This window comes from Nicotiana sylvestris, chromosome 10 (assembly GCF_000393655.2).
Source record: "Nicotiana sylvestris chromosome 10, ASM39365v2, whole genome shotgun sequence".
Lineage (NCBI taxonomy): Eukaryota > Viridiplantae > Streptophyta > Magnoliopsida > Solanales > Solanaceae > Nicotiana > Nicotiana sylvestris.
In genome coordinates this window covers 10812852-10827974 of record NC_091066.1, presented here as the reverse complement: position 1 = coordinate 10827974, position 15123 = coordinate 10812852, and the positions used below count along the sequence as shown (strand labels likewise).

Here is a 15123-nt window from a genome sequence, read left to right as displayed (position 1 = left end):
TTGGTTTCTAAAAAAAATATAAAACATGGTATGGAATGGAGAGAAAAAATAGGGAAATATATTAAATACTAGGACTGCCTTTTTAAACAGCTTGATTCTTGCTGATTTGAATTGAATTAAATCTGCTATATGTATAAATATTTTACTGCCATATTTGTTAATCATTAATTAATGCTAATCTTTTGTATTATATTTTTAATAGTATGCTATTAATGAAAGTAGCTCATTTTAATTTCCATTAGAAACTCTTAGAAGGAAAAGTGGAATTTCCTTTAAACTTAGTGGATACATTTCTTTTGGATTTCAAAGAGGAGAGGAAAATCCAAACATGTCTTTACTATATATAGCAAGTATAAAGTTAAATCCTGGGATTAAAAAAATCATATATTTAAATAAAAACTGGTATGAGTACCACGACTATACAATGTACTTTATTTGTTGGGTGACGGACATCATTTTACTAGAGGTTTCTAATTTATCCATGTGCAAGTATATTCAAGGGTTAGCTTGTCCTCCTAAGTTACTTTTGTTTTCCATTTGTGTTCGGTATTAGTGGAAAATGACATCAGGTAGCCCTTTTTAAGCATGCTATTTAAAATATATTCACGGTTTACAATGTATTTAAAGATTAGTCAGTTTTACTCAAACTTCAGGGCATGGCGTCTTAGAATTTAAACCCCAAAGTTCAAACTTCAGTACATTATGTCCTAAAGTTTGAAAATCGGGTCCAGAAGTTCGAATCTTGTATCCTAAAGTTTGAAAATTATGGATACATTTTAAATGGCGGGCTTAAAAGTGGCTATTGATGCAGGTCACTCTCGGTATCAATATCATAGGCCCAATAAATTCAGATTCGCATCATGTAAGGTCCATTAAAAGGGAGACATTTATGAGAAATTTTCATAAAGCACTATCTTTTAGTGGTAATTAGTTATCTATAGATACCATTTGCTATATTATGGATTGTAGATACGTTTTTTGTTGTTATAAGATGTATTGGATGTATTTAAGCTACTGTATTCATGAATATAGTAGCAAAAATAGGCATGAATCAGGGAAGTCCAACTAATCAGTTGTTGTATTCGAGTGTATTCGGTTGTATTCATGGCGTGAAACATAGGATTACAGCTAGACAGATTATCGTATTCGACTGTATTCACGGCGTGAAACAAGGGATTACACTTTTTTTAAGCGGAAAGTGAATCAATTAACATAATAGACTCCTAATATAACTCAACAAACTCAATTACAACACACAAATTTTGTATTTCCAGTTATAAAAAAGATTCTCAACCGAAAAATATCCCAAAAATATAGCAATCTTCAGAGAAATTATATAATACATCTGAATACATAAATTATATTAATTAAAAAAATATATGAATACATTCATGACATATAGCGAGACAGTGAATACAATGAAATACATAGAATATAGCGGGATACATTGAAATAGAATGAAATAAAAGACAGTGAATACAATGAAATACATGGAATGCAGCGAGATACATTGAATTACAATGAAAAAAAACAATGAAATACATGAAAATGCAGCATGATACGTTGAAAATACATTGAAATATATTAACAGCAAAATCATGTTTCTCAACCCCAAACTCCGTCGTCTTTTTTCAAGAACAACCCCAAATTTCCGGCAAATCCACCGTCGAACAAAAACCCTGAATTGCCACTGGCTATAAGGGTTAATGATGTCTAGACACCTCACTGGGAGATACTCGCCACAAGTCATCCATCACGTTAGCCATGTATTATGGTCGTATTTTACCAATAGAGTTTAATGATACAATGTTTGGAATTATCTAGCTTGAATAATTCGAATCTGAGCAAGTAAAGACAACAAGGGGATAAAGAACCATCTAGGGAAAGATTTTATGATTCCACGAGCCCGAATCATACTTAGAACCTCGACTTTGTCAGTTTAGCCACACCTATTAATGGGTCTTTGTCGATACCTAGTTTAAAAAAGGTCACCGTCGAGGGGCAGCCTGAAAGTATAGTTCAGGAAATTGAAGATATGGTTCGATTTCGACATTGATTCAGAGCCCCAGGCCACTGACAATGAAAATTTCGTTCGACAATGGAGATGAATCAATGGAGAATCATGGTTGTATTCATGGAGAAAGACTGGCGTTAGAGAGAGAGAGGGTGGAGAAAAATCTGAGAGAGAAAAATAATACAAAGCATATTTTATGGCTTAAGTGTAGGAGTTGGCCATAAATAGATATTTGACTATAAAAATAAAAAAGTAGTTATATAATGTAATTTTTTAAAAGGGTATTTATTTAAAATAAATAAGATATCAACTTTTGCTACAGGAGGTAAAAATTCCGACATTTATATATAGAGTTGAAAACATTTGACCAATGTCTGTAAACTATTTTCTGTTTATCTATTTGGTCGAGATGCGCACAAAACTAGTTCGGACATCAAAATTATTTAAAAAGATGATTGAATGAAATGAATATTAATTTCCAGTCACTATTTGAAAAAGAGGTGAGTTGCGGGAAATAAGATGGGGCGGGGTTCGACATGTGACAACTCTAAAGACCGAGAAAATGACCATATAAACTAAAGGCCCACGGCACATGCAAAGGCTTCGTAAGTCAATTTTCAATTGTCATCACCTTTTTCAATCTTTATTTTAAGAGATCAAAAGTATCTTACTCACCAACAACTCACAATAATGTATTATTATGTTCAGTTTAAATCATTCTGTTAAATCATATTCACATCCTTGTACTTGCACTGGAATGCAAGGTCCCCCAACAACTTCGTCTAAATAAATTAATTAAATTAAAGAGAAATGTATACTTTTAGCCGCACTCAAAAATAATAGCCGACAGTTTTCTTATTTTCTTGTTGTTGATACTATTTGTTCTCCTATTATCCTGTTGTTGTTACTGCTTATTTTTTTTTTAATTATTTTGTTGTTGTTCTTGCTGGTTGTCACTGCTTTCTTTTTTCTTTCCTTGAGCCGGGTGATCTATAGGAAACAACCCCTCTACCCTCGAGGTAGGGATAAGGTCTGCGTACACACTACGTACCCTTTCCAGACCCCACTCGTGAGATTATACTGGGTTTGTTGTTGTTGTATTTATGTATATACATATAATATACATATTTTATAAAAATTTTGGCTTGCAAATTTAGTTAGTTTCGACCAACCGACCAATTTTGTATTTTGCCCTTAATTAAACCTCTAAATAGGTAAATAAGTAAGTGCAAGATCTCCCAATAGTTTGTATGTACCTCGACTAATCCATCGATTAATCTTATACCTACTAAACGTCTGAAGCAAAGTGTTGTAGCTGATGACATAAACTATACATTTTGGAAATCAAACATACAACCAAATGTGATACAAACTTATAAGAGTTTAGTTTATAGTTAGTTTTTTAATATGAGTAATGATGTGGGATTAAAAGTTAAAAAGTTTATTGGAATTGCAATTTGCAGCAAACAGTCAAAAAAAGAAGTAGAGAAGAGAACATAATGGACTACATAAACTATTAGGAGGCTGCAACTTTATTTCAATTGTATAAACAAATGAGGAACAGAAATCTCTTTATTATTGCTTGTTAATGTTACCATTTACCTTTAGCATTTTAGTAAAGGATTACTGTTCTATATAACTAAATGAAAGCTAGGTTACTATTGTACTCACATTTTTTTTTATAACCGCGGTGTCTAGGCCGATTTGCGCGCATATCAACTAAGTCCATACCTTATTGTACGCACATCTTAATTGGTATCACAGTGAAATTTAGACTTCAAGGCTTCCGAATAAACATATTTGCTGAACCTAAAGCAGAAATTTCCAAAGTGGTCTAAGTGGGCGTTAGGATATAAGAATTGTAAAATTATGGAAAAAAATTTAAGTGAAAATAGTATTTGAAAATTAAATTTGTGTTTGGACATGAATATAATTTGAAGGTATTTTTGAATTTTGATAGTGATTTTATGTGAAAATTTTGAAAAACAGCTTTTTGGAGTTTTTCAAATTTCCGAAAAATTCCGAAATTCGTAAAATTTAAAATTTTCATGAAGAAACACTAATTCCGAAAAAGAAAAGTAAAAATTACCCAAAAAAATAATGGCCAAACAGGCCCAACTTCCATAAAACTGAAGCCCAACTTCCATATACCTCCCTTCGATTGAACAAGTAGTTCTTTCTGTTTGAATTAATTTTTGAAAAATATAACACTGTATACCCGTTCTTAAAATAATAGCCGAAAAATGTATATTTTCTGTATATATATACATTTTATATGTTATATACAAAAATTATACAAAATTTTCCACTTTATTGGGTATCGAATATAAATAATTTCGGACGCGGGCTAAAAGTAATAATACCCCATTCTTGCCAGAACTCCTTGAAACCAAACATGGATATAAATCAGAGGCCAACTACAAACTTCTTTCATGACAAGATCCAATCACTAACCTAACATACAAAGTACAGTAACAAGGAATAATAATTATTTTTCTCTTTAGTAAATGAATAAACTTCAAGGGAATTTTTTTCTTAAACTAAACAAAAGAAGAAAAAAACCTTTAAAAAAAAAAAGGCAAGAGCAGCATTGGTACAAAGTATCATCTTTAGTCTTTGTACTTCATCTCAGACATCTTGAAACCAGGCATGTCAAAAGAGGAAGCAAATTTCTCAACATCTGCTTTGAGTTCTTCAATTTCTTTGTTGTTAACCAGACCTTTGTTGAAGTCCTTCAAAAGCTTTCCATGCTCCTTCTGGATGTTCAAGGTGATTGTCACTGCCCTATGAAGGAACTCGCCGATCTGCTCAAAGTCCTTCTCAAGCAAACCCCTCGATGTCATGGCGGGAGTACCTGCATAAAGCATTCCAATTAGTTACCTTTTTTCAACCCTACTACAGATGTAACATTCATCCCACATTGGCAAAACGCAGGAGAGATGCTGAGTATATAAGAAGGTAAGCTTAGACCATAGTGACGACAAAACACAGGAGAGATGCTGGCTATATAAGGAAGCAAACCTTAGACCATAGTAACGCGTTTTAAATCCGTGCAGGCCTAGGCCGAAAGCGGAAAATATAACCGGTGGACAGGGCTGTTAACTATGGTATGACAGCCGTTCCGCGTGCAACCTTGAGAGATGGTGGGGCAGACCTCAGCGGTTAACTGAGTTTAGGTAAACAACAGAAGTTGAACCAAGTGGTTCAGCTCTTACCAATACGAACACCTCCAGGGGCCAAAGCACTGCTATCACCAAATACAGCATTCTTGTTAACAGTAATGTTGGCAAGGTCACAAAGTTTCTCAACCTTGTTACCTGCAAATGTCAAACAGGTACAACATTTGGGTCAATTACTATTAATGCTTAGAATACTCGACATTTCCAAAAGACAGAGTATATTTGTATCTCTTACCAGTCAAACCAAGAGGACGAAGATCCCAAAGAACAAGGTGGTTTTCAGTCCCGCCAGTGACAAGGTTGTATCCTTTACTCATCAGGTAGTTGCCAAGAGCAACAGCATTTGCCTTCACTTGCTTAGCATAAGCCTTAAATCCAGGAGTCATGGCCTGTTTCAAAGCCACAGCTAAAGCACCAATCTGGTGGTTGTGAGGACCGCCCTGGAGTGAAGGGAAAACAGCAAAATTAATCTTGTCTTCGAAATCGTAAACTGCATCTTCAGGCTGGCCCTTCTTTGGTGGCTTGGGACCCTTGCGATAGAAGATCATACCCGCCCTTGGACCCCTCAAGCTTTTGTGGGTAGTAGTAGTGACCAAGTCACAGTATTCAAATGGATTTGCTGCTTCCTACATCCACAAACAATGAGATTCAGCACACTAAAGAACAACCACATTATTTCAAAGATTCAACTAAGTAATAGCTTAAACAGATGTGCATACAAAGTTATCACTACTGTGGATTCACCGATGAATTCTGGAATTTGAATAATAAGGAAAGCGACAAAATTGGATTCTAGCAGTAGACCTCTGTTACATCGTACATGGCCTCATGTGCTTGGATCTAATTAATCAAAATTATAATGTATAGTAGACTGTGTTGCGGAAGCCAAATGTATAGAGTGTGAATAAGTCACAACTACTATACCAAAAATTATGACAACCACCAAATAATAAATAAGACAATAAAGCAATAATAAAGGGAACACCAGAATTTACGAGGTTCGGCTAATTTTGCCTACTCCTCGGACACAACCAAATATTTTATTCCACTCCAAAAATACAAGTGAAATAATACTAAAGAGAGAAGATACAAATGCCTTAAACAGATGAGAAGGCAAATGAGAGGTGTATCTCAATCCTAAACATTAGGCCTTCTTTTATAGGGGAAAAATCCCCTCCAAACTTAACTCCCAACCAATGTGGGACTTTGGCATTTTGCCAAACTTCAACAAATCTCCACCTTGGCAAAATTCCACATTTTCAATTCTCTCTCAATAACAAATTTTGGTTGTGTCTTCATCTTCAATCTTCAGTGTTCAACAATGTTGATCAAATCCAAACAATGTTGAAACTTGACCGCAGTCACCACCTTTGTCAGCATATCAGCAGGATTCTCTGTAGTATGAATTTTCTTCACCGTGACTCCACCTTCTTCTATGATTTCTCGTACGAAATGATACCGAACATCAATGTGTTTCGTCCTTGCATGATAAACTTGGTTCTTCGCTAATTGAATAGCACTTTGACTATCACAAAAAATTGTGATACCTTTTTGTTCAACACCAAGCTCCTTTAGCAATCCTTGAAGCCAAATTGCCTCTTTCACAGCATCTGTAATAGCCATGTACTCTGCCTCTGTTGTAGACAAAGCAACTGTTGACTGCAAAGTAGACTTCCAACTAACTGGTGCCTTTGCAAAAGTAAACACATAACCAGTAGTTGATCTTCGTTTGTCCATATCACCCGCAAAATCTGAGTCACAATATCCAACTACAGACTGATTGTCTTCCTGCTCAAAAACTAACCCGACATCTACAGTATTATGAATATACCGTAGAATCCACTTCACAGCTTGCCAATGCTCCTTCCCTGGATTGTGCATATATCTGCTAATAACTCCAACAGCTTGTGAAATGTCAGGCCTTGTGCAAACCATTGCATACATCAAGCTACCAACAACATTTGCGTATGGTACCTTTGACATATACTCTCGTTCAGCTTCATCCATTGGCGACATAGTAGTACTTAGCTTAAAATGGGAAGCAAGTGGAGTACTAACTGGCTTAGTCTTGTCATCTATGCCAAAACGTTGAAGTACTCTCTTCAAATATTCCTTTTGAGATAAACAGAGTTTCTTTGAACGTCTATCTCTAATTATCTCCATGCCAAGAATTTTCTTTGCCTCACCCAAATCCTTCATCTCGAACTCCTTCTTCAGTTGAATCTTCAACTTATCAATTTCTTCCAAATTCTTGGAAGCTATCAACATATCATCAACATATAGGAGAAGATATACAAAGGAACCATCTTTAAGCTTGTGCAAATACACACAATGATCGTATTTGCTTCTCTTGTACCCTTGCCGCAACATAAACTCGTCAAATCGCTTGTACCATTGTCTAGAAGATTGTTTCAATCCGTACAACGATTTTTCAAGTTTGCACACCATATTTTCTTTTCCAGCAACTTTGAATCCTTCTGGCTGAGTCATGTAGATTTCCTCCTCCAAGTTTCCATGTAAAAACGCAGTTTTTACATCCATCTGAACTAGTTCCAAATCCAATTGTGCTACCAAAGCCAACATAATTCTAATGGAGGAATGTTTTACAACTGGAGAAAACACTTCATTGTAATCAATTCCCTCCTTTTGAGCATATCCTTTGGCCACCAATCTTGCTTTGTAGCGAACATCTAATTGGTTAGGAAATCCTTCTTTCTTTGCAAATACCCATTTGCACCCAATTGCTTTCTTTCCCTTCGGGAGATTGGCCAATCTCCATGTATGATTCTGATGAAGGGACTGTATTTCATCATTCATGGCAATCCTCCACTTATCTTCTTCTGAACTTTGGACAGCGTCTTTGTAAGTAGTAGGAACATCATCAGCTACAATTGAGGTTGCACAAGCAACCGTCTCTATGAGACGAACAGGTTTCGTTATTGTTCTTTTTGGCCTGCTGGTTGCTATTGATTCAAGTTGTTGTTGAGATTCCTGAGTTGGAATCTCCTCTACTGGCTCTCCTTCCAGAGGGTAATCTTCATTTGTTTCCTCCTCTGCTTCTTGTGTAGGAAAAATAAATTTTCCCTCAAACTCCACCTGCTTAGAAGCACCTTCATTTTGTTTGGTATCTTCTGTTACCTTATTTACCATAGCAAATTCATCAAAGGTAACATCTCTGCTTGAACATTACTTTCTTTGTCATAGGACACCATAAGCGATATCCTTTGACTCCAGAAGTAATTCCCATAAAAATAGCCTTCTTTGCCCTTGGATCCAATTTTGACTCCGTCACATGATAATATGCAGTTGAGCCAAACACGTGCAAAGAGTTATAATCTACAGCAGGTTTTCCGTACCATTTTTCAAATGGTGTTTTGCCATCAATAGCAGCAGATGGTAGACGATTAATGAGGTGGCATGCATATGTAATTGCCTCAGCCCAAAATTCTTTGCCCAAGCCAGCATTGGACAACATACACCGTACCTTCTCCAGCAAGGTCCGGTTCATACGTTCTGCCACTCCATTCTGTTGTGGTGTATGTCTAACAGTGAAGTGTCGGATGATGCCATCATTTTCACAGACCTTATTGAAATGATCATTTTTGTATTCACCTCCATTGTCTGTGCGAATACACTTGATTCTCCTGCCTGTCTGATTCTCCACCATCATCTTCCATTTGAGAAAAATTCCCAACACTTCATCTTTGCTCTTCATTGTATACACCCATACTCTTCGGGAAAAATCATCAACAAAGGTTACAAAATAGTGCTTCCCACCCAATGAAGGTGTTTTGGAAGGACCCCAAACATCAGAGTGTACATAATCCAAAATGCCTTTAGTATTATGGATCGCTGTACCAAATTTAACCCTTGTCTGTTTCCCTTTAACACAATGCTCACAAAACTCCAAGTTGCAAGCCTTTACTCCTTTTAACAATCCTTGATCTGATAGAGTTTTCAAGGATTTTCCTCCAGCATGTCCCAAGCGCATGTGCCATAGCTTGGTTGCTTCTGCCTCTTTGTCGTCACTGGATGTTACTGTCGCTGTCCCAATAACTGTACTGCCACGATAGCGGTACATATTATTATTCTTCCGATTAGCCTTCATTACCACTAGTGCACCGGAGCATACTCTCATCACTCCATTTTCTGCAATGATTTTGAACCCTTTTGATTCTAGGGCTCCCACAGAGATGAGATTCTTCTTCAAATCCGGTACATATCGAACATCTATCAATGTTCTGATCATTCCATCATGGTTCCTTAATCGTATTGAACCAATGCCATATGAGGTAAGAGGGCTGTTATCCGCTGTGTGGATGACTCCATATTCTCCTTCTTGAAATTCCACGAACCAGTCCCTGTTGGGACACATATGATAGCTACAAGCCGAGTCCATCAACCATATGTCTGATGATGTTGATGACTCTGTTGTAACTAATGAGAAGTCTGAATCATCACAATCAGCTACATTTGAATCCATAATAGCCTTTCCATTGTTATGTTTGGCCTTATTCTTCAACTTCGGACAGTCTTTCTTCCAGTGCCCTTTTTCTCGACAAAAGGCACATTCATCTTTGCTGGGTCTGGATCTTGACTTGGATCTTCCCTTCTTTGTCCTCGTTTGATTTTGAGGACGACCCCTCACAAACAGTGCTTCTCCTTCTCCGCCCTTCTGTTTTTCTCGCTTTCTTTGTTCATAGCTGTACAAAGCTGAACAAACTTCTCTGAGAGAAATTTCGTCATTTCCATGGAGTAGAGTAGTTTCAAGGTGCTCGTACTCATCAGGAAGTGACGCCAACAACATTAAGGCCAAGTCACCATCATCATAAGTTGTATCCATATTTTGCAAATCTGTGACCAACTTATTGAAACTGGTGATATGTTCATTCATCGTGGTACCAGGAACATAGGTGAAGTGAAACAGTCTCTTCTTCATGTACAATTTATTTTGACTGTTTTTCTTCAAAAATTTATCCTCCAGTGCTTTCCATAATTTACTTGCAGAAGTTTCCTTTGTGTATGGATATTTCTGCTCTCTAGCAAGGTAGGATCGAATGGTACCGCAAGCAACACGGTTGATAATTCTCCAATCTTCTTCTCCAATAACATCTGGTTTCTTTTCTTCAATGGCCAGATCTAGCCCTTGTTGAAAAAGGACATCTAGAACCTCGCCTTGCCACATCCCAAAATGTCCGGACCCGTCAAATATTTCGACCGCAAATTTCGCATTTGACACAATTCTTGTCATAAGCGAAGATGCCAATGATGACGTATTGTTGACACTTGATGTAGATTCTTCTTGTTTATTGTCTCCCATCTTTGACACAAATATTATTTAATAGCTGACGACACAAATCAAGATTATTTCCTTTCTGGTGTGGAAGATCAGACTAAGCTGCAACCACAGAGCATACTCAGACAGAACCTTGACTCAGTTACCAAGATAAATCTTTTCTGATGTGGAAGATCAGACTATGCTGCAACCACAGAGCATACTTAGACAGTACCTTGGCTCTGATACCAATTGTTGCGGAAGCCAAATGTATAGAGTGTGAATAAGTCACAACTACTATACCAAAAATTATGACAACCACCAAATAATAAATAAGACAATAAAGCAATAATAAAGGGAACACCAGAATTTACGAGGTTCGGCTAATTTTGCCTACTCCTCGGACACAACCAAATATTTTATTCCACTCCAAAAATACAAGTGAAATAATACTAAAGAGAGAAGATACAAATGCCTTAAACAGATGAGAAGGCAAATGAGAGGTGTATCTCAATCCTAAACATTAGGCCTTCTTTTATAGGGGAAAAATCCCCTCCAAACTTAACTCCCAACCAATGTGGGACTTTGGCATTTTGCCAAACTTCAACAGACTGACACTGCACCATTTAGCATAATGGAAAAAAGTTTTTAAAAGACGGGTTCCATCTGAAGGACAAGGTTATCGTGATAGCATTTAGGAATTAAAAGAACATTTACTAAAGGACCAACGGTGCAGTATTAAGGAAAACACAAAGAAAAGGAAGATCTCGCATCTTAAGGATAAAGCATTTCACTTACATCTACAATGCTCAGACCCACCACAATCTTTCTATGGCAGCTTGAAGGGTTAAGAGTAGATATAGTTAAGACACTCTAACAAAGATACAGTCTTGAAATTCTAAAGTCACAACCCAGATCACGATGTATAAAACAAATGCAAATCACTAAAAATCAGCTTCTAGTATATAATTATATGAAGACAGCTGAAGTAGTAATTCCCCGTTAAGCCTCACGATGATCATGTAATCAAACAAAAATTAGTAGAACCACAACTCAACTAATACCAATATCAACATTATGGATCACGAAGCATAAAATCGAGATGCCAGTACATCCTTATTTTGCTTTGCTCAACCATTCAATAGAAACGAATAATAAATATACATCTAGCAACAAAACAAATCAGGATCCTCAAGAGAGGCGGACCCAAAAGTTAAATCCAAAGGTGCAAAATACCACATCATCTACTACTTCTATTGAAAATTTTCAACTATAAAAATTAAAGCTCTTGCAGCAGGCAGCAGGTTTCCACAGAACCAAAAAACAAAAGCATGGAATATCAAAACTAGTTAGGTCGGCTACATAAATCAAAATGGCATCAAATAAAAGCCAAATTAATTTTATACCCTCTAAACCAATTCAGAATCATCACACAAAAAACCTCAAAATTTTCCTGAGCAGCAACAAGGCCACTAATATGAATAAAAAAATGGCATCAAATAAAAGCCAAACTCGATGCTGATTTATCCTCTAAACAATTCAGAATCATCACAATAAAAAAAATGATGTAAAGTAAAACAAAAATAAAACTTGTACCTGAGCAGCAATAAGGCCACTAATCTAAGCCAGACCATAAAGCAAAAGAGCACCATATTTATCACGATGCAACAAAAAATAGCATGGTGTAAAAACTAGTTGGGTCGGCTATATGAATTGTCTAAAGTGGCATCGAATAAAGGCCAAATTGAATGCAGATTTACCCTCTAAACAAATTCAGAATCATCACACAAATAAAAAAAATGGCATAAAATTTAATCTTTAAAACAGAGGACATAAAGATTTTACCTGAGCAGCAAGCAGGTTTACCCACTAATATAGTAATATGAGCACATCACAAAGCAGAAGAGCCCCACATTTTCTCAAAATGCAATAAAAAATAGCATGTAATAAAAGTTCGGATCTGCTATATGAAATCAAGAAGATCAAAGAAAAGCCAGATTAAATGCAGAAACATGCAGATCAAAAGATGACATAAAAATACAATCTTTAAAACAGAAAGACAACAATCTTTAACTGAGCAGCAACAAGGCCACTAATGTGAGCCATAATATAAAGGAAAAGAGCACCACATTTGTAGATTAAAAAAAATGCAACAAAAAATAGGTACTAAAAGTTCGGATCAGCTATATGAATCAAAGTGGTACTATCAAATAAAAGCCAGATTAAATGCAGAAAAGATGACATAAAAATACAATCTTTAAACCCAAAAAATCATCAAGAATTTACCTGAGCAGCAACAAGGCCACTAATATGAGCCATAATACAAAGCAAAAGAGCATCACATTTGCTTTTTTTTTTTTTTAAATGCAACGAAAAATAGCATGTAATAAAAGTTAGGATATGCTATATGAGTCAAATGACATCAAATAAAAGCCAAATCATCATGCAAATAAAAAAATGGCATAAGAATACAATCTTTAACCCCCCCCCCCCCCCAAAAAAAAAAAAAATCAATTTTATCTGAGCAGCAACAAGGCCACTAATATGAGCCATATTACAAAGCAAAAGAACCCCACATTTATCAAAATGCAACAAAAATAGCAAGCAATAAAAGTTGGGATCTGTTATACGAATCAAAACAACATCAAATAAAATGCATGTCTACCCTCTAAACAAGTTCACAATCATCATGCAGATAAAAAATGACATAAAAATACAATCTTTCAACCCAAAAAAAATCAATTTTTTACCTGAGCAGCAACAAGGACACTAATATGAATCAAAATGGCAACAAATAAAAGCCAAATTAAATGCAGATACATGCAGATCAAAATATGGCATAAAAATACAATCTTTAAACCAAAAAAAAACATCAACTTTTTACCTGGGCAGCAACAAGGACACTAATATGAATCAAAATGGCATCAAATAAAAGCCAAGCTAAATTCAGATACATGCAGATCAAAAGATGGCAAAAGAAACACAATCTTTAAACCAAAAAAAATCAAGAATTTACCTGAGCAGCAACAAGGCCACTAATATGAGCCATATCACAAAGCAAAAGAGCCCCACATTTATCAGCAACATCTCTAAATCTTTTATAATCCCAATCTCTAGGATAAGCACTCCCTCCACAAATAATCAACTTAGGCCTAAAATCCAATGCTTTCTCTTCCAATCTATCATAATCAATATACCCAGTTTTTGAATCCAACTTATAAGGTAAACTCTCAAAATAAATTGAAGTAGCTGATATCTTTTTCCCTCCAGATGTATAATACCCATGTGTTAAATGCCCACCTGATGGTAAATCCAATCCCATAATTCTATCATGTGGATTTAAAACTGCTGTATATGCAGCAAAGTTAGCTGGACTACCTGAATATGGTTGAACATTAACACCCCATTTTGTGGGGTCCACGTGAAAAGCTTGTAAAGCGCGGGAACGTGTTAGGTTTTCGATTTCGTCTATGTATTCATTGCCGCCGTAGTAACGGTTACCTGGCATTCCTTCGGAGTATTTGTTAGTTAACGCGCTGCCGAGTGCTTCGATTACGGCGAACGACGTGAAGTTTTCCGATGCGATTAGTTCTATGCCGCGACATTGACGGCATTTTTCTTTTTCTATAAGGTCGTGGATTTCCGGGTCGGTTTCTGATAAGGGTGTATTGCCCCAGATTGAAACTGGATCCATATTTGAGGAAATTGAGGATGTTTTTTGTGTGTCTGAAGAAGAAATGGAGAAAACAGAGGAGATGATGGCAAAGACGAAGAGGAAGTGGAAATGGAGGGAGTTTATACGGGATGTGGTTGCGTAATTTACAATAATACCTTTTAATGGTAATTTCTTTATTTAAAAAAATAATAATTTAAGATTTGTTTATTGTTGGGGATGTTTGGTAAAGCTGATTTCTGGGTGTTGGTGATATATGAGGTCAAAAGTAGATATGTATTTGGTGGTTGAGGTTGAAATTTTAGTTTGTTCAAGGGAATGCAAAATACAAAATTAGTCGTAGACCAAAGCTAATTGCATTCGCTAATCATATAGTATATAAAGTATGTATCTATCCTATTATTTTGTATATAATACACATATATACAAAGAATATATAATTTATAGGTTGTTATTTTTTGGGGCGTGATTTGGTAATATGCCAATTTGACTATTATTAATAGATAAAATAATTTCTTCCACTTTTGAATTCCAAACAATTCGATTAGAGGTCAATACACTAAGATATAAGGTCATTTCTTCAAATTACTTTCCATTTCTAAGTCATAACAACTAAGAATATATATAGTTTTCTAAGGAATTCAAGTGGATTAAGTTACAAGTCGATATGAGTTCAATTTGTCTTTCCTTTTTTCCCCATCTTTTAAATTCGTTTAATATGAAAAAAAAAATGTGATCAAATTCAAAGTCACCAATGTCAAGGACTTGACCTTTGTCTCGAGGGAAAGCACCGGATTTATGTAAATGGCATCTAATTGAATTTTTTTTGGTTTTTTATCTGGTATTCGGTATTTATATTGGAGCCCGACTATATCTGAATTCACATCGGGTAAGATCCCATTCGGAGGGTAACGTCTTCTACCAAAAAAAATTCACGCCTAGGGCACGAACTCGGAACCTCTAATTAAGGAAAGAGTATCCC

At 35.8% G+C, this 15123-nt stretch overlaps 1 protein-coding gene across 2 annotated transcripts; it reads right to left on the bottom strand.

The window, feature by feature from the left end:
- Positions 1-4394: 4394 nt before the first annotated feature.
- On the bottom strand, positions 4395-14302 carry LOC104217513 (serine hydroxymethyltransferase 4). Of its 2 annotated transcripts, XM_009767790.2 has the most exons (4): positions 13485-14302; positions 5429-5819; positions 5230-5331; positions 4395-4868 (listed from the first exon to the last, which is right to left on the bottom strand). In XM_009767790.2, the coding sequence occupies exons 1-4, from the start codon at positions 14160-14162 to the stop codon at positions 4624-4626; spliced, it is 1416 nt and encodes a 471-aa protein (XP_009766092.1). In that variant the 5' UTR covers positions 14163-14302; the 3' UTR covers positions 4395-4623. The 2 variants fall into 2 exon arrangements, 1 of the variants encoding a protein (XP_009766092.1); XR_011403036.1 differs by lacking the exons at positions 4395-4868; positions 5230-5331; positions 13485-14302 and adding an exon at positions 5913-8358 and having other exon boundaries at positions 5713-5819.
- Positions 14303-15123: the final 821 nt, after the last annotated feature.

Excerpts from the sequence above, each read along its gene's own strand:
- LOC104217513 (XM_009767790.2), bottom strand. The coding sequence starts at position 14,162 with ATGGATCCAGTTTCAATCTGGGGCAATACACCCTTATCAGAAACCGAC. Across the intron at positions 5,820-13,484 it reads GTGGCCTTGTTGCTGCTCAG|GAAGCAGCAAATCCATTTGA; the intron begins GTAAATTCTTGA and ends TTGTGGATGTAG. Across the intron at positions 4,869-5,229 it reads CCCTGGAGGTGTTCGTATTG|GTACTCCCGCCATGACATCG; the intron begins GTAAGAGCTGAA and ends TGCTTTATGCAG.